The following is a 19,389-nucleotide window of genomic DNA, read 5'->3' on the forward strand; positions in this document are numbered from 1 at the left end:
ACTGCTTCTCAGGTGCTGAAGTCAGATACTTCATGTTGATTTTTAGACTTTAAAAGATTGATGCAGCAATCTTTTAAAGGTAAACTGGGATTTGAAAACACTTTGTATCCACAGCTAAAGACTCGTATTGACAGTGTTTTATTTTTTGAGGTGCTGTTGGGTTAATGGTTTCTGCTTTGCTTATATAGGCAGATTTTACTTTGGTGAAACATTTCATTACAGCTTCTGGAAAACCGCCACACGGAAAACGAGTTATTCAAAACTTTATTTAACATACAACAAGGTGCAAAAGAAGAAAATTGATAACCAAGTTCTCCTGTATGCAAAGTGTTCCAGAAAATCATTAAATGAAATAAGTTCTTCACCAAAGTAAAATAACTTTCATGTATCTACATGGAATAGAAAGTCATTTTTTAAAATTGTCTTAAGAATAGTTTAGCTCCAATAACTGAATTATTTAGCAGCTGTGTGTGGTTTCTGCCGCTTTGCTGTTGATTAAGTTTCAATTAATTAACTTCAAAATGAAGAAACTCAAGACCTGATGATCTCTGCGGATCCCTGAAGGGAAACCTGATAATTACATCTTTTTAGCTGGGTGGGATAGGAATATGCAGATATTTCTCTTCAGAGTTAATAAAAATCAAATTGTCAAAGAAACATATTTCCAGAGTTAAATAGAACTTAACCAGAGTTTCTTTTTTATTTAAAAGATGATTTTGATGATTCATTTAAGAAATGTCCAAAGTCAGTCCCATCTTTTAATCATACCAGCTGTAAAAGAGTAAACGGTCCTGAGTTGCTGTATGACGTTTCTCTGTGACTACTCTGAAGGGAACACAGTGAAAGCAGTACTTAGTTACTGGAAAACCTAAGCCTCAGGTTCACGCAGCACTTCTAAAATTCACAACTTTGTGTTCTTTGCCATGTGGTTTTATAGCAACAGCTGGCCCAGCTGCAGAAGGAGAAGTCAGAGATTCTGAAGAACCTGGCTCTCTATTATTTTACCTTCGTCGATGTCATGGAATTCAAGGTGGGGAAAAACACACAGTGGCACTCAGGTGAAGCACACGAGGACGTGTTTCTTTTACTTTGGTGGTTCTAATGAAAACATTTCTCTTCGCTCTATTAATAGGATCATGTGTGTGAGCTGCTGAACACCATCGATGCCTGCCAGGTCTTCTTTGACATTGTAAGCAAATATATTTTATTTATCTTTTTTAAAGAATGTGTATCACATGTAACAGGACAATGTTTTAACGCTTCAGAAAACATAGAAAGAAGCCTAAAAAGGAAGAATTACCCACCAGAACCTGCAAAGTTCTGTTGTGGGTCAAAGACTCCCTTTTCCTAGAGACTGAAAACGAGGCCCAAAGGAGGAGCAAGAGTCTAGATCCCACTCAGAAGTCTTGAACTACAATAAGCTGTAAAGTTATTGAAGATTTTTTTTCCCCCCTGACGACTTCTAGACTTAATCCTTTCTTTTATTAGAACCATTAAGTGAGATCTTTCTCCTGTGCTTACCTCATCATGTTTCAGAACCGAAGAATCCTAAAGAGATTCTCTCCTCCCCTTTCTTTCCTCTATTTTTTTTTCATTCTTCCTCATTCCCTGAGCATTCCAGAGCCACAGAAGTATTTATGAATATGTTTTACCTCCAGCAAGGAAGTTAAATGGTTGGTTCAGTTTTTCTGTTTGCATGAAAATGTTACCACAGGGTGGGTTTAGTCTGGGACAAATCCTGGGAGTTAACCTGCACTGAAGTTTAGGATCTTTGAAAAGGATTCTTTACCTTTGTGAATTAGAGCATAATTGCACATTTTGTGTCATACTTTAAAAGATACGCCAAAGTGATAGAATTTGGAAGGTATCATCTTGATGTCCTTGAAAATATTACAGACTAAACTGGATCCAGATCACCTCCGCATGTATAAACTCAATTTATACATATTTCAGAGCAGGAGTGGGTAATTAAAATTCCCCAGGGCCTGTTGGGGCTGTTGTGGGGCTACTCCAGTAAGCTGAACTCAATTCTGCTCAATTTTATCTCTTTAAAAACTTATTGGTGGTGTTCTCCACAACAGTCCCAGTATCTCATATGGCCTCTTGGGAACATTAATTGCCTGCCCCTCCTTTAGAGGAAGTGTTCAGCCTTGATGGAGGTATATAGTCTCTTGTTTCTGTGTAATCGCTGCCTTTCTTGTTGTTTGCTTCATGTAATGACACACCTGTGTTCCCCCATCAGACGGTGAATTTTGACCTGACTAAGAACTACCTGGATCTGGTGGTAACATACACTACTCTGATGATAATACTTTCTCGCATAGAGGAGAGGAAAGCCATCATAGGGCTTTACAACTATGCCCATGAGATGACGCATGGAGCCAGGTAACTGAGAGTTAGATTGATGTGAGAAGTTTGCACACTATTACAGACATCATAGCAGCATAAACTGTTAGTAGAAACAGTTACTTAGACACTACGTCACTACCTCTGTGTGTTGCTGCAGTGACCGGGAGTACCCCAGGTTGGGCCAAATGATTGTGGATTATGAGAACCCTTTGAAGAAGATGATGGAGGAGTTTGTTCCACATGGAAAGGTGGGAGAATTGTTTGTGCATTGTGAAATGTAGGTTTTTAACATTGTACAAATGCAAGATAGTTGATGCAGAGAGCTTTTGGTTTGCAACATCTATACTAAAACTAGGAAAAAGGTTTCTGTAAAGGAACCCGTCTGTTCTGTTCATCCATGTAGATCACTTGTGTATACACCTGTAGCTGTACTGAATAAAAATGTGATGTCAGTACTGATCAAAATAATCACTGGTTTGATTTTCCTTGATCAATAGCCCTGGTATATGCACCATGATCTACAGTGTTTACAGATACTTCTGCTTTTATTGGTTAGTGTTGTTTTTGAATGAGGTTCAGTTGTCATAGCATTTCAAGTGCCTCACTGAGCTTATGTGGCATATTGTCCACAAACACACAGACTTCTACTTTTCAAATCATGCATGACTTATGCTTGCGTGGGAAATCTACGTTGTGACTTCCGTCATAACTGGAAACTCGGTTTTTGCCCTACTCTGTAACATTTTCCGTAACCTGACATGCGCCTCATGTTGGGTCGACACAGCTCGCAGCGACTCGAATGGTGTAGAAGGTTACAGCATAGGGTTGGGGAGAGTTTCCGGTTACGATAAAAAATGAGGACATTTATTTCCTGCAGAAGTCTAAATCAGGCTTGATACTTCAAATAAACTTAATTGAAAACAAAGAGGATGGTTTAACAACTTTCATGACTTTAACAACACTATAAAGGGTTTTGGGGTTTGTTTGTTTTTTCCAAGTTTGCGTACAGTGGCTCTGAAATTGCTGCTTATTTAGTTTCAAAAGTCAGTTTTATACCGGAAGAATTTAGTCCTGTCTCTCCTCCTGCAGTCCCTGTCAGATGCGTTGGTCAGCCTTCAGATGGTCTATCCCAGGAGGAATCTGTCAGCTGACCAGTGGAGGAACGCCCAGCTGCTTTCTCTCATCTCTGCTCCCTCCACAATGCTCAATCCTGCTCAGTCTGACACTGTTAGTATCCCGATTGACTGTCTTAAAATAATCTGTATGATCTGAATGATCATTTAAAGCTTCTCAATAATCTATTAACCTGTTCTGTGCAGGCTTTTGATGTCAGAGCTTCTTTGTGCCAAGTGATACAACTGGAAAAACTGAATTCAACTGTGTCTTTGTCTTTAGATGCCCTGTGAATACCTGTCACTGGACACAATGGAAAAGTGGATTGTTTGTAAGTAGTGTAGAAGCAGAGTCGAATCTAGTGCTCTGATCATGTGAATTGGGTGCCAGATGATCAAAAGGCTTCAGTCTGCAGTTAGCTCTGTATTTCTCTCCGTTCTCTCTGCAGTTGGTTTCATCCTGTGTCATGTGGCGCTGAATAGCGACGCAGCAGCGCTGTCTTTGTGGAAGTTGGCTCTGCAGAGCTCCACCTGTCTCTGTCTGTTCAGAGATGAAGTTTTCCACATCCACAAGGCTGCTGAGGACCTTTTTGTGAACATCAGAGGGTATGAGAATGTGTCTATGTGGACACAGGCAGGCGCTCTTTAACTGGTGCACAATCACACAAACTGTGATCATGTCTCCTTTTTTTTACTTTGATATGATTGTTGAATATCTTTGTGGTTTGAATTTTTATTGAGGAATTTGAAGATTTGATTGTCATTTTCTGTCCCAGTTTTCCCATTTTGCTCTTTTTAAAGCATCCTTTCCTCTTGTGTGTTTTGCAGGTACAACAAACGCATCAATGACATCAGGGAGTGCAAAGAACAGGCCCTGTCTCATGCGTATGTATAACCTTGTTTCATACTATCTCATGCAAACATAAAATACACTCACATTTTATTTATTTTTTTTTCTAATGCCCCCATTTTCTATATTATTAATTTATATTCCTGGTCTTTTATTTAAAGATTTTAACTGTCATTTTAGCATATGCGTCTACCCTCTCTCGGGAAGCTTCACTGTGAAACATCACCCTTTTCTCTGTATCCTTTTTCATGTTTTCCTCCCGTTTTATCCTCTATTCGTCGTCTTCCCCCCCATGCCTCATCTCTGCTTTTATCCTCATTACTTATTCCGTCTTCCCCTTTCATCTTTATTCTTCTGCTGTCACTGTCATCTACTTACTTTTTGTCCTCCTGCGGGATTGTCCTAAAAGTGTCAGAATACCATTTAATCACATTGCCTTGTATGTTTTGATGCACTGCTCTGACTTCCTCGGTCTCTTTGGCTGCCTACAGAGGCTCCATGCACAGAGAGAGGCGCAAGTTCCTCAGATCAGCTCTGAAAGAGCTGGCCACTGTTTTAGCTGACCAACCTGGACTGCTTGGTCCAAAGGTAATATAAAAAAACACTGCAAATAACACTCTGTTCAGTTGTAATCATAGACTTTCTGTTTCTTCCTGTTTCAGGTTTAAACCTTCTTTCTTTCAGCAGGACATAACTTTGTTTTTGTTACAAAAACAAGTTGGGTTTTATGCAAGTCCAGGGGGAAATATCCTCTAATTCATTTGATCTATGACCTTATCGCTGGTGTTTATCGTCTCAATCTCTATTTTCAAGTTGTGTGGAATACAACATGATCTTTATATTTTAAATCATGGTCCATATTACTGTCATGACTGATTATAAGGCAGCACATGATTAAGGCCAGGCCTGCCTTATGATTTGTGTTGAACTTCAGTTTCACAATCAGATCTGCCCAGTTTCCAGTGAGGCTTCAAAAACACTAAGCTGCCGAACACATTCAGCTCAAAACTTCAAAAAGTGGTCTTTGCAAAACAATGGTTCATTTCACAGTGGCTCACATAACTTGAAAACAACATGTCAAATGAAAGCGGCTGCAACCTGATGAATTATAAAAAGCTGCCTTAAATACTACAGTATCACCTGTTTAGTTGCTTTTTGTTGCTCGGGATGTTTGCTATTGTTTAAATTGACCAAAACCCATTAGATAGACCTAAACTAATTTCAAATTCATTTATTTTAATTAATTAATTTAACCAGATCTTGTGTACAGAGCCTGAGAGGGAGCTCAGGCAAGCTACAAAGCCACCCTCATTCAGCCATTTTAATGTTCTCTACAGAGCAGGTTGGCGTTTACAGAGATCAATGCAATTCTACAAGTTGCTTTGCCATCATCCTTTCCATGCTCTTAGACTTTAGTGGTATCATTCCTGCTGCCATTGATGTTTATAGTTCTGTACAGGGTGGTTTTCCTGTTGCTTTACCTTTCTTCAGCTTTTCATGTATGTGCGTGGGAGAGCACACAGCTCCCAGAACAGGTCCCAGTAAATATAAAACTAACATGGATTGAAATAACCTTTTGTTTTCATTATAGCTGAAATTCAGTCAGGATAAACGGAATAGGTAAAAGAGTGCAACAGATTATATAAAATATGCAGTAAACTACCACAATAACATGTCTTTTAAATTATGCATCATTTAGAGTCTTTACCAGCCCAATTCTTCTAGTGGAACTTGATATACGGCACCAATAGCTGCAAAGCCATTCATAAAGTCTCAGATTGCATTTAGAGATTCTGAGAACGCAGATGCTGCGAGCTTCTCTCTCACCACTTCCCTCCAAATTTCTGGTCTGCTAGGCGCTGTTTGTGTTCATGGCGCTGTCATTCGCCCGTGATGAGATCATCTGGCTGCTTCGACACGCAGACAACATCCAGAAGAAAAGCACAGATGATTTCATAGACAAGTAAGCGTGGACAATTGTGTTTGTGTACACGCGTCATGCCTGTATAAACACACTTGCGTCTTCACACCTGCTGATGTGTGTATGTGTGTTTTGCAGACACATAGCTGAGCTGATCTTCTACATGGAGGAGCTCAGAGCTCATGTCAGGAAGTATGGGCCTGTGATGCAGCGATACTACGTCCAGTACCTGTCTGGGTTTGATGCTGTGGTGCTGAATGAACTGGTTCAGGTGGGAACATTTAAAAAAAAAAATACAAACTCCTGAGACTAAGCACTCTTACTGCATTCAGTCACATTTAATCTGATATTGCTTTCCTCCTAAAACATGGTGTTATTGAGCTGGTGTCACCATCCAGCACGGCTGTGAGGCTGCTTATGTCAGGTGTCAGATTACAGGTCTTACATTTACTGTAACGCAATTTTAAAAGCATGTTTTGTTTTTAATATTAATATAAAAATTCAACTTTTTTGTTTCTATAATGCTCTTCAAACTTTTAATGTACTGTATTATTTATTAACATTTTTGTCATATTTAAAAGATGAATCTACAGTGAATACAGTCCTGTCTAATCAGCCTCATTTCCGTTTTATTTTACAGAACCTGTCTGTGTGTCCAGAGGATGAATCTATAATCATGTCTTCATTTGTCAACACCATGACTTCTCTCAGTGTTAAACAAGGTAAGACTGTTAAATGGAAGATCAGAGAAATACCAGGACGAGTCGTTATTTTTGCATTTGCACTGGCAGTATTGATCGTAGTACAGTTATTAATAATTAAAGTTACTAAAATACTGAGTGTGATTTGTGTGTTTCAGTGGAGGATGGAGAAGTGTTTGACTTCAGAGGCATGAGACTGGATTGGTTCAGACTGCAGGTATATACACAACTTTCATGCTTAAATTCTTTTGAAATAAGTCTTTCAAGGAAACTATGTTATCCTTGAAAACTAAAACATAATAAAATATTTAATGTGATATTAACGATCCTGTTCAGTAAGTCGGGGTAGTGCAATATGTTCAAGTTCAAGTTCAAGTTCAACTTTATTGTCACTTCAACCATATACAGTTTAAAAATACACAGTGAGGCGAAACAACGTTCCTCCAGGAACCAAGGTGCTACAAGACAAGTTAGTGCAAAAAAAAAAAAATATATATCTAGTAATAATATTGTGCAAAAGAGCATTTACAGGTTGGTGTGTGCGATGGTTTGGTGGTGTAGGTCAGTGTGTTTGCGCTTGTGTTGGTTAGTCAGTCCAGTCTCAATGTTTTGAGGTATTTGAGTTAATGTAACAATAAAGAACTTGGATTTGTCTTTTATGCCCTGCTTGTGCTGTTATTCCTCTCTCTAGGCCTACACAAGTGTCTCTAAAGCCAGTCTCGGTTTAGCCGATCACAAAGAGCTCGGTAAAATGATGAACACCATCATCTTCCACACAAAGATGGTGGACTCTCTGGTGGAGATGCTTGTGGAGACATCAGACCTGTCTATTTTCTGGTGAGACACTCATGTGAAACTCTGGTAAGTCCTGTGCATAATTCAGACATAAGTTTAAATATGTATATTTTCCTTTTTTCTCTGTTCTTGTGTGTAGCTTCTACAGCCGTGCATTTGAGAAGATGTTTCAGCAGTGCTTGGAGCTTCCCTCCCAGAGCCGCCACTCAGTCTGTTTCCCTCTGCTTTGTACACACTTCATGTCCTGTACACATGAGCTCTGTCCCGAGGAGGTAAATACACACATGCATACAAAAACCCAGTTTGTGTGATATTCTTTTTAATTTTACATAATGGCGCCTGTAGATGGGGAGATGAGGACATTTGAAAGTTTCCCAAGAATAGATATCTGTGGGTTGAACGGAAGGTACAGAGGAAGGAGGATAGATGGGGAGATGTAATGAAAGGGGGGTGGATATAATGAAGGGAAATGCGTAGAGGTCTAAAATCAACCGAGACACATTTTCTTCTTTTTAAATGTAATCGAGGACGTTATCAGCACGTGTTGCTGCACTTCAAATAGGATCTCCTAATGGCCAATTCTGTGTATGTTTGATGGTATCAGTTGGTCAAAATGTCAGCAGCAAATGTTACAAAAATGTGCCCATTTGGTCAACTTTTAGTGAATTTTCCAAATATAAAAATGTGGAGTCTTTGACTTCCCAGTTTTAATCCAATTTCACACTCCGATGATTTAAATGTTTAAAAATTAAAGGGGAAAAAGGAAAAACATGGAAGAAGAAGAAGAAACTTTCCATGTGAAAAAACTCACATTACAGTTCAGGGATGTTCAGCCAGTCGAGTGTGGCTTTAATCAATGCTGGTTGGAAGTGAAAAGCAAAAATTGACTCAGTATAGGCATAAACTGAAGGACACTGATAAACACACTTGTTATTGGAACCAGCAGACAGTTGGGCTTTCTTTTTTTATACCCATCTAAAATGCATCTAAACAGGCACCCCGCAGTAACTGTTTTGGTCTTTTTGAAACAGATTCTACAAAATTCAATACAATTTTTATCATTGACTGACAGCCGCTTTCCCCTCTGAGCCTGGGCATCAGGCGTGATATGTGTGATGATTATGCTGTTTTGATAATGATTTCACTTTGAGTCTTTTTGTCTCTTCCTACTCTCCTCCTCAGCGTCACCACATAGGGGATCGAAGCCTGTCGTTGTGCAACATGTTTTTGGACGAAATGGCCAAACAGGCCAGAAACCTGATCACTGACATCTGCACCGAGCAGTGTACACTTAGTGACCAGGTAGGAGCACAAAGCCAACTGTTTACAGGGACAGTTTGACATTTCTAGCTTGAATACAAATGCTACAAATTACTGATCAGACTGACAGTGATACAGGTTAACAATCTGCGTCAGCCAACCCCTCCAACACCCTCTGTTTGAACGCTGGTTAGACGCTGACAGACTTTATTGAGAATAAAATCAATCCAAAGATAAACTGACCAGTTCATCTGGTTTAATCTATACTTAAACTACTGTCAGGGTTTCCACTAGGAACAAAACAGCAGGGCTACAGTTGTGCAGACTTCCACACAAGAGGAGAAATACATCCGGGAGTTTATTTCCTTCTTCCAGTATGAAAAAAATACTTTATTTCAAGGTAGAATCAGGCTTTGTAAAATATTTTGCCACATGTAATTGCTACATGTCGATTCAGTTGTAAATTATCCCTTTTTTGGGCATTAAGAAATTAATTGCTGGCTTATTAATGTAGAAACAATAATACATGGTATTGATAATTTTGCTATTATGCAAGTTTGACCCAGTACTGAAATAGATTCTCAGATCGACCAACACTTTGCCATCAATACCCAGAGCATAAAATGATGTTTGTCCATATAAATATTTAGTCATTTGTTGAAGCTTGTTGTTGTTAAAAGCTCCTTAAATATGTCTGTCAGTCTCCTGGTTTAACTGCCTAAGAAAGATTACTACTGCTTTTCTTTTGTCTTCAACATGAGATGAAATATACCTCATTTATCCCAAACGTTCAAAAAATCCACAACCTTACTTAAATAAAATACAATAGCTAAAAAAAATGAGAGCAAGGCAAAACAAAATCAATCAATAAGTTAAATGAGGAAAAAAGGAGCTTAATAAGTAAAATTTTTAATAAATTGTAAAAATCATAATATAAAACAATAATGATTCTTTAAACAAGTAAAAAGGTCTCATGTAAATCTGAAGAGCACTTTAAAACAAAATATCAGTGGCTTAATAATTGTAGTGAAATGTTGTACCTTTTTATTTTTACCTTAGCTGCTTCCCAAGCACTGCGCAAAAACCATCAGCCAAGCTGTGAACAAGAAGAGCAAGAAGGCGACGGGGAAGAAAGGCGAGCCGGAGAGGGAGAAACCAGGCGTGGAGAGCATGAGGAAGAACAGACTGCTGGTCACCAAGTTAGTACAAAAAGAGGGAACGTGAAGATCTGAATGTTTTTGAAGGATCTGCAGAGCCACAGTCTGCCTCTGTCTGTTCTCAGGCTCAGCTTATTCTTTATGCTTCTTTTAAAAACTCATTACTGTTGAGTGTGTTTTAATTATAGTGATCTGTAATTGTTTATAGATTAATAAGTATTCATCTTTGCTCATGCAGTAAAAATGAAAATGGTAATATTTAGCTGTTTCTTTCTCCTATAAATAGTTAAAATATTATTTTTTTTAACACATCAAATCTGGCTGGTATTGTTTTGAACCCTCCACCGTGTTGTTATCACCGTTTCCCAGACGTGTCAGCGCTTTCCAATTAAGTTTTTATATTTTCACCTACATATATCTATACTTCCTTCATTTTAAGTCTCATAGTTTTGCTCTCTTTTATTGGTTTTATTGGTATTGTTGCTTGTTTTCTCTGCACAGATCAGGTTTTAATCATATCTGTTGTTTATGTGTCTCCTCCCGCCCCCCAGTCTGGATAAACTCCACACCGCCTTATCTGAACTCTGCTTCTCCATCAACTACGTTCCCAACCTGATTGTGTGGGAGCACACTTTCACACCGAGGGAGTACCTCACCTCGCACCTGGAGATCCGATTTACCAAGTAAATAAGCACGCACGCATGCTTTCATAGTGAAGGTGTATAATTACAGATACATTTTGTCCAATTTAGAGTTGCATCTGTCGACCTCGCAGCCCAGCTAACGCTGCTCTTCACCACCTCTGTGTTAATTAAATACTACATGTACAGCTTTCAGTGAATAGGAAAAAGTACAAATTACTACCTCATCATGACATGACAGTAATTACACTGCAAAAACTCAAAATCTTACCAAGTATATTTGTCTTATTTCTAGTCAAAATTATCTCATTACACTTAAAATAAGACACAATCAGCTACAGGGCAACATTTCAGTAAGCTAAAGGAACTTGTTTCAAGACAGTGAATCTTGAAACTAGAGAAAAACTAGAGATTTTTCACTTGTTCCACTGGCAGATTTTTTCACTTATTTTGAGCTAAAATATCTTGTATTAAGTGAAAAAATCTGCCAGTGGAACAAGTGAAAAATCTCTAGTTTTTCTCTAGTTTCAAGATTCACTGTCTTGAAACAAGTTCCTTTAGCTTACTGAAATGTTGCCCTGTAGCTGATTGTGTCTTATTTTAAGTGTAATGAGATAATTTTGACTAGAAATAAGACAAATATACTTGGTAAGATTTTGAGTTTTTGCAGTGTATTAAGCAGTGCACAGTCCAGAGGTTGTGCTTTAAGCTGTTATTTAAAAGCAGATTAATTGAGCAGTTTAGGTGTAAACCGCTTTGGTGTTTCAGAATGAAAAGTTAAGGGATTGCAGCTTTATGATCGTTAAAATTAAGGTAATTAAAGTAAGTTGTGCAACTTTGAGGTTTAAAAGTGCTCTTACTAAATGTACTTTAACTTAGGCATGTCTTATTGACCTCTGATCGTGTCCAGGTCCATAGTGGGGATGACCATGTACAACCAGGCTACTCAGGAGATAGCCAAGCCCAGCGAGCTGCTGACGAGCGTCCGAGCATACATGACCGTGCTGCAGTCCATAGAGAACTACGTCACCATCGACATCACACGAGTTTTCAACAACGTCCTCCTGCAGCAGACGCAGCACCTGGACAGCCACGGAGAGCCCACCATCACCAGTTTATACACAAACTGGTGTGTTGATTTTTAGCACTTCTGCAATTCTCCAAAAACATTGTTAATAAAATACCAAAAAATGACACAGCAAAGGAAGCAGAAGTGTAATTTGAGGAGGAAATAAACAACAAACAACGCAAATAACTCACTAGACTTTTCTCAGTAGTTTTAGATGATTGTTTTTTTTAATCAGAGCAATTTCTATTCTCCTCACATCCAGCTCCATGTCTTTATTCTTGGGCTATACTACAGTAGCTTTTTTCGGGGCCTTAATTCAGCCTCTCTGTTTACCTTCTGTCTGAAACGAACAGTTTTGAGTGCACCCTACCTTAACTTTCTTCTGAAAAGTTAGTTTAGTTAGTTTAACATTTAATTTATTATAACATTTAGGAAGATGCACTATTTAACTAGAGGACCAAATAAGCACATCCACACCAGTGAGGGGTAAATCCTGAACCCAAAACAAGCAGAAAACCAAATAAAAAATTTAATAGTTTGCAAGCTCAGTGGCTACAGTTTTACTTATTTATTATACCCGACAGACCTTAATGGAGCCCAGCTTGTTTTTCTTTTGAGGACCAAGCATGTAACCTATACTGAGACAGCATCCTGTGTGTGTTTGTAGGTACTTGGAAACGTTGCTCCGCCAGGTCAGTAACGGACACATCGCCTACTTCCCCGCCATGAAGGCTTTCGTCAACCTGCCCACTGAGAACGAACTAACTTTCAATGCTGAAGAATACTCTGATATCTCGGGTACAATCACTCAAAAGATTGTTTACTCATACAAACACACTTTGTGCATGAAAATGTTAGTAACTTGGTATTTATGACGACAAACAATAAATCAGCTATAGAAGAGAAACTTTAATGTGGGGTTTTGTGTATTAATATAAGTTTAGAGTTTAGCCATCTTGTTTTTTTTCTGTTCCTCGTCTTTTTTTTTTTTCTGCTGAAAGTTTATTGAAAGTGTTTATTTTTTTGCTTTTTCCACAGAGATGCGTTCCCTGTCAGAGCTCTTGGGCCCGTATGGTATGAAGTTTCTAAGTGAGAGCCTGATGTGGCACATCTCATCTCAGGTTGCTGAGCTGAAGGTATAAACATGTCCACAATCATAAAGATATACTCACATATTGAATAATAATAATATAAACTGTTATACCAAGTTGTACAGGTGATATTATTAGTCAGTGAGTTTTATTCAGATGAGTGATTTCTTTTTCCTTACCTGATGCGTCTCTGATTCTTTCTTTTTTTAAAATATAATATTCAGAAAACTGATTCATATATTTGTAATCTTTTGTGAGAAGTCCGAGCAGTGTGCCTGGCCTAATTGGGGATATCCCTTCTTCCTTACATCAGAGAGAGCCAAAAATAGGGAAACAAATTGGTTGATGTTGAGTGTTTAGTGTAGTCTGACGCCTTCCATGGTTTCATTCATAACCAGGCTTTTTTTTTTCTTTTTTAAAAACTTTGACAAAATGTTCTTACATATATTTATGTTTTGTTTATTTGCGTTTCTCTGTAGAAACTGGTGGTAGAAAACATGGAGGTGTTGACCCAGATGAGGACGAGCTTTGACAAACCAGACCACATGGCTGCGCTCTTCAAGAAACTCACCTGTAATTACTAACACTAACGCTAATACTTGTGCTTACACTTACTTGGCACAGATCTTTGCAGCTGCAGTTTCATCATGGTGCCAAACAATAAGTGATTATCCAAACACGATGGGAGTACTTATGCCACTTTTTGTGTGTGTGATATTTAGCTGTTTACAATCAGCAGCCTTGGCTTGTTTCATGTCAGTGTCTCAGTGTCAGTCTCTTGTTTGAGATTCGATTAGATCTGTGTTAAACTTGCCATCGTATTGAAAGTGGTTGGTTAGAAATGACTTCAAGTTAGTACACTTGAAGTACAAATTGATACACCTCCTTGCAAGTTTATTTTTGTGACTGGTGAACTCCTGAATTAACACTGATCACTGTGACAGCTGCTGTAATTCCACTCACTCGCTGTGTTTTCTGTCTTTGTAGCTGTGGACAGTGTTTTGAAGAGAATGACCATCATTGGGGTCATTTTGTCCTTCCGCTCGCTCGCTCAGGAGGCTCTGAGAGACGTAAGGCACACATAATCATATACCACTTTGAGGAGATAAATACTGGCAACTTGTGTCAATCAAGGTTATTATAATTAACTAAAACTAAAGCTGGATGTGGAAAAAAATACTGAAAAAAATTAATTAACTCAAACAATTTTGTGAACTTGAATAGAATAAAATGAAAATGTAAAGGAAAGTTTGACTATTTACGATACTGTGACACACCGTGGGTCAGCTGCGTTTGAAAAATTAGTTTTTATTGTAAAACCTGTACTAATTTTCTCTGCGACATTCAGAGTAATAGCATGCAGTAATAATTAAAAAGACTAAGATGAACACGGAAACTAACAAGAACTAAACCGAAATAAGAAAATCCACTCTGGAAACTAACTGAAGCTAAACTTCATTTAAAACAAAAAGTCAAAACTAAAACTAGAAAATACAAAACTATAATAATGTGCATTTCTTTATTCAGCTTTGGGGCATATTCATGGCATTAAAATACAGTCATTTAAAAATGTTTTCATTTAGAAAGGTACAGTAGATGTTGTAGGCATTTTAATATTGAACCTCATCATCTTTTATACTGTAAATGGCCAAAATCAGTCTTACTAGACTGTCTCATCGACAATCACAATAGCTTGCATTATGTCCCTGTCAGGTTAAAGCTGAGTTATAAGCTGAGTTACATCAAATATGAATTAAACCTGGCTCTGATTCCAGCTACTCCCCTCTTGTCTTTTTAATGATAAATATCATGGTTTATACTTACAAGCTTTCATGTTCTTTGGTCCTCTGGATTTAGCAATTTAGAAGTTGGAGTTGGACCAAGTTCCAGAACTGGATTAACTGACCTAAGCCTTCTAAGACTGACATTTAGCTGGTTTCCGGAAACGCTGCTTATTAAAAGTGAAAGGATAAAAATATCAGGCAGCACTCTGAAATCACACATTAAATTAAGACATTCAGTGTAAGTGTTGAGGTACACGTTTATTGGCCCTTGCTCATTCAGTCTGAGATTTCCTGATAGTGGCTGCTGAAAAGCACACTTATAAATATTTTAGAGTATTTCCTCTTCCATCTTTCTCCGTCTTAGTGGTCTGTGTCGGTTTTGCTTTTTCCAGGTTTTGTCCTGTCACATTCCTTTCCTGGTCAGCTCAGTGGAGGATTTCAAGGACCACATTCCCCGAGAGACGGACATGAAGGTAAAACACACTGACGGGCTTGTCGAGGTAGATGCGCTTCCGGATGTCCCGCTCTTTGCGTTCATGTGGATGTTTTGTCTGTTTCCAGGTGGCCATGAACGTTTACGAGCTGTCCTCAGCAGCAGGTTTACCCTGTGAGATCGACCCAGCTCTGGTGGTGGCTCTGTCCTCTCAAAAGAGCGGTGAGTCGCAAACACGGTCACACACAACCACCATCCAGGAGCCACGCAATTCATCTGTATGACCATCACGATGTTTGTCTGCAGAGAACATCAGCCCAGAGGAGGAGTATAAGATCGCCTGTCTGCTGATGGTCTTTGTGGCAGTTTCGTTGCCAACACTTGCCAGCAACGTGATGTCGCAGTACAGCCCAGCCATCGAAGGTAGGACACCATGCTCTGTAGATTTGTTAAGAAGATCTAGTTAAAGTGACTCTCTCTCACACAGATTTTATGTTTGCAGTATGAAGTGCAATAAAGAGAAGGCACGAAACTTCAAAGACTCAAAGTGGCGGTTCATCCTAAAATCACATTTCTATATTTTTCCTGTGGCCTGCAGTGCTGTGTCTCCATCTAGACTGTTTTGGTGTGAGTCAGCCAGCTCTGTAGATATTATTAGCAGAGATGTCTGCTTTCTCTTGATTCTAATAGAAAGAAACGCTTCTCCCATTTTGGTATTTAAGGTGCCAAAAAGTTCATTTGGAAAAACTCAGCATTAATGTCTCTTTCCACAAATTGTGACCCAGTTACTCGGAATAAACACACCAACCTTGCAGCGAGCATTTTCATGCAGGGACTACTTTCTGCCTTGCAAACTATATCTGCCAGTCGTATCTGTGTGCAGAAAGAAGTCTGTCGTGCGCCAGTGATAGCGAGACAGGATGTAAAATTAATGGCATCCCCCCCCTCAAGCTGAGCGGTAATGATAGCTCGCTGCTTGCTTCATTTATATGGAGGATGTAGGCAGTGGAAAGAAAACGAGTAAAAGGCTGGTATTGTTTAAAAATGTTTTCCTTTTCCTTTTTTTTTTTTCTTGTTGTTGTTTGAGAACCACAAAGGAAGTGCCACCTAGTAGACTGATTTTTAAAACACTACAGGCCAGAGGTGAAGAGTGTGGGCAGGGTGGAGTTGGCAGCCTCCCTCAAGATGCTCAGATTTGTTTGGTTGGGAGTGACCAGAAGGGACATGACTAGAAATGAGTGTATCGGAGAGACGGCACAAGTGGAGCTGTTTGAGGACAAAGTTAGAGAGGTAGGATGAGATGGTTTGAATAGTGGAGTTGAATATGGAGCTGCCAGACAGGAAGGAGAAGAAAAGACCGCTGAGAAGATTCATGGACGTAGTGGTTGGCGAGACAGAAAAGCATGCTAGACACTAGAGTCGAGAGGAAAAACATGTACATCTGATTACTGGGTTAAAAACAGTAACATGACGGTGATGCCTTCAGGTCAGGGGTGTGGAATAATGAGTCCCGGAGGCCAGAAGCCAGTTCGGTCCACTGGATCTGTATTTTCAAAAGTTTTCCAGCTTTTTCTGTTGGTAAATATTGATCTTCCCCACTGCCATTCACACTACATGAAATACTTATGTAATAGATTAATAATTAAGTGAGAGAAAAGTTTCTGTTTTTCCAGTATCTCCACATTTCTAATGCTGAACACTCAGTTTTCTTATATTAGGATAAGTCAGGGATTAAATGTTTAGTTGAATGCGTTTCCACCAACAGAAAGGGGAGTTTCACTGGTTCAGCCCACTTAAGGTCAGAGTGGGGCATTTGTGATCCACGATGTAAAATTAGTTTGACATCTCCGCTTTAGGTTTCTTTGTTTGTTTAACCCACATTACAAATCTTTGTTATGTTCACTTTTGCTGTTAGCCTAACAAGCAGCAGTTACCTTCTGGAAATTACAGATGCCATGCATGCATTCTGCTGCACTCCAGGTGTGTTCTTTTAAAAAAGTGTTTGGCTTAATGACTTGACTTTGGTTTGAGGCCGGCTGAGACTCTATGGGAGGAAAGATTCTGGAGTAATTGTTGTGACTCAAATGATTACGGAACAGAAATTATAATACATGATGCACTTAAGTATATTTGTGATACGAATTGATTCCTCTCCATCATTTTGCCCTCCATTTCCTGCTCTAATATTCATTAATAAAGGGGATAATAAGCCCGTCTTGTGACTCACTGCTGGGGGAAAGAAATTCCACTTTGTAAGAAACAAAATTTACCACGTTCAACGCGCGAGACAGTTTCTGCATGCAAATGACGTCGACCTTGTGCCCCAAGATTGATTTATGTGTGTTCATTAGAGCCATATTATCATCTTCATTATGTGTACTTTTTAAATAATTAATCAGTTTTAAATGTCTGTTTAGCCCATGTGACTCGTGTTTGTTTTTATTTATTTGCCTGAAAGATTCATTCAGTTATACAGACTTGATATTTAGATCCACGGAGGGGCATCGCTGCAGATACATGAGGCCTTTTGATGAGGTATCGAAGAGAGTTATAACTCAAGGTCGCGAATTATCAAGACAGTGCCACTTAACAACCTTGAAATGAAAGGCGCCATTGTTAATAAGGTACATTTGAAAAGGATAATGAGTTGTAATGGGCTCCACCATTGTTAGTATGCAGACTGTGTCCCGACGAGTGATTGGTTTTGCCGGGAGCAGGTCTTAACACGTCGCACCGGTCCAGCCACACTAACCGTTCTCTAACCTTACGATTACACGCGCGTTTTATATTCATGTGCTTGTCATCCATGTCACATGCGATACAGAAATGAAGCCCAGGATTGACAGATCCATGTTTTATAAGCCTGAAATTTCCTCTGCTGTGAAAGTCACATGTGAGAAATTAAACCGAGTCAATAATCTCTCCTTCTTCAGCTAATCGTGTGTGTTTGCTGCCTCCTACAGGCCACTGTAACAACATCCACTGCCTGGCCAAAGCAATCAACCAGATCGCTGCTGCTCTCTTCACCATCCACAAGGGAAGCATAGAGGACCGCCTCAAAGAGTTCCTGGCTGTAAGACACTGCATTTCTGTTACTCTTAGAGAACTTTACATTATAACTGGGGTTTCTCTAGTGTAGCACTGCGCTGTGATGGCAGCTCTTTAGGGCATCATGTCTGCATTCTGACGTAGAAGATACGCAGAATAATTAGATTCATTTAAACTTATAGGGGGATATACAATCTCTCATCATAATGTCAACATCAAACACGCAATGTAACAAATTAAAGGAAAAACCTACAACTGAGGTATCCGGTGACTATTATATGGCTTGGAGCCGTTATTCGGGTCCCCTTTCGAAGTTATCCTGATCAGCTCTGTCCTTTGATGAAACCTTTTTATCCTAAAGGGAATGGTCTCTTTGAGGATGACAGTGTCCCAAACCTTGGGTCATGGACTCGCTGAATGGTTTGATGTGTATGAAAATTATGTGATGTAAGCAATGACCTTCATAGTCTTTAGATCTGAGTCCAGCTGAACATCTATGTGAGCTTTTTGGTCGTCACCCTTATCAAAATACCAGGTATCTTTCAGACAAATGAGTTTCATCCCTCGAGTTACAGCAGCTTACAGAATCTATTTCAAGGAGAACTGAAGGGCTTATGGAAGGAAACTGTTATCCCTAGAAGACTTTGTATTGTGGCTCATTATTACCAACAGTCTGTGTTATAAGAAGTACAGAGTAGACAAGCAGTCATGAAGTGCTTACATGTCTTTGAAGCTCCAGTAATTATGCAGTTAAGTCAGATTTTCTTTGATAAATTTGGAAATGGTGTGTAATTTCCCAATTTTTGTCAAGAAATTCTAAAGTTTAGTTAAAACTGATACGAAAACAAAACCGAAGCTTGACTTGAGAGACTCTTAACATCAGTCTGTAACATGTTTCTGTGTAGCTGGCCTCATCCAGCCTGCTGAAGATCGGTCAGGAAACGGACAAGATGACGACACGTAACAGAGAATCTGTCTACCTGCTGCTGGACATGGTAAGAAAACTACGTACAGGAGACTTTATCTGTCGACACTTGTTCCTCTTTTAAAAGTAAAACATCCTAAAAAGCAACTATCAAAGCTATATCAGGATGTGAAAAAAAAATGGATTCAAGTTGAAGTGCAGAACTATTTTTAACATTCAAGTTTACTTCTGAGTATTACCGTATATTTCCAAT

The 19,389-nt window shown here is 39.0% G+C and overlaps 1 protein-coding gene across 2 annotated transcripts in view; it reads left to right on the forward strand.

The window, feature by feature from the left end:
• Positions 1–19,389, forward strand: part of nckap1 (NCK-associated protein 1) — a 37,969-nt gene that overhangs the window by 16,364 nt on the left and 2,216 nt on the right. Inside the window, exons 3-30 of one of the 2 annotated variants that reach the window (XM_080869791.1) lie at positions 938–1,030; positions 1,133–1,189; positions 2,243–2,385; positions 2,507–2,597; positions 3,439–3,576; positions 3,745–3,793; positions 3,911–4,067; positions 4,290–4,346; positions 4,803–4,899; positions 6,168–6,274; positions 6,371–6,503; positions 6,873–6,954; positions 7,092–7,150; positions 7,625–7,770; positions 7,868–8,000; positions 8,911–9,030; positions 10,048–10,187; positions 10,697–10,828; positions 11,697–11,915; positions 12,523–12,653; positions 12,894–12,991; positions 13,426–13,519; positions 13,934–14,016; positions 15,123–15,203; positions 15,292–15,385; positions 15,470–15,586; positions 18,127–18,236; positions 19,117–19,206. In XM_080869791.1, coding sequence (XP_080725917.1) covers positions 938–1,030; positions 1,133–1,189; positions 2,243–2,385; positions 2,507–2,597; positions 3,439–3,576; positions 3,745–3,793; positions 3,911–4,067; positions 4,290–4,346; positions 4,803–4,899; positions 6,168–6,274; positions 6,371–6,503; positions 6,873–6,954; positions 7,092–7,150; positions 7,625–7,770; positions 7,868–8,000; positions 8,911–9,030; positions 10,048–10,187; positions 10,697–10,828; positions 11,697–11,915; positions 12,523–12,653; positions 12,894–12,991; positions 13,426–13,519; positions 13,934–14,016; positions 15,123–15,203; positions 15,292–15,385; positions 15,470–15,586; positions 18,127–18,236; positions 19,117–19,206 — 3,051 coding nt within the window. The remainder of the gene's footprint in view (positions 1–937; positions 1,031–1,132; positions 1,190–2,242; positions 2,386–2,506; positions 2,598–3,438; positions 3,577–3,744; positions 3,794–3,910; positions 4,068–4,289; positions 4,347–4,802; positions 4,900–6,167; positions 6,275–6,370; positions 6,504–6,872; positions 6,955–7,091; positions 7,151–7,624; positions 7,771–7,867; positions 8,001–8,910; positions 9,031–10,047; positions 10,188–10,696; positions 10,829–11,696; positions 11,916–12,522; positions 12,654–12,893; positions 12,992–13,425; positions 13,520–13,933; positions 14,017–15,122; positions 15,204–15,291; positions 15,386–15,469; positions 15,587–18,126; positions 18,237–19,116; positions 19,207–19,389) is intronic. The other variant, XM_080869792.1, reaches the window with a different exon arrangement.

The sequence above is a fragment of the Rhamphochromis sp. 'chilingali' genome (assembly GCF_963969265.1).
Source record: "Rhamphochromis sp. 'chilingali' genome assembly, chromosome: 20".
Classification (NCBI taxonomy): Eukaryota; Metazoa; Chordata; class Actinopteri; order Cichliformes; family Cichlidae; genus Rhamphochromis; species Rhamphochromis sp. 'chilingali'.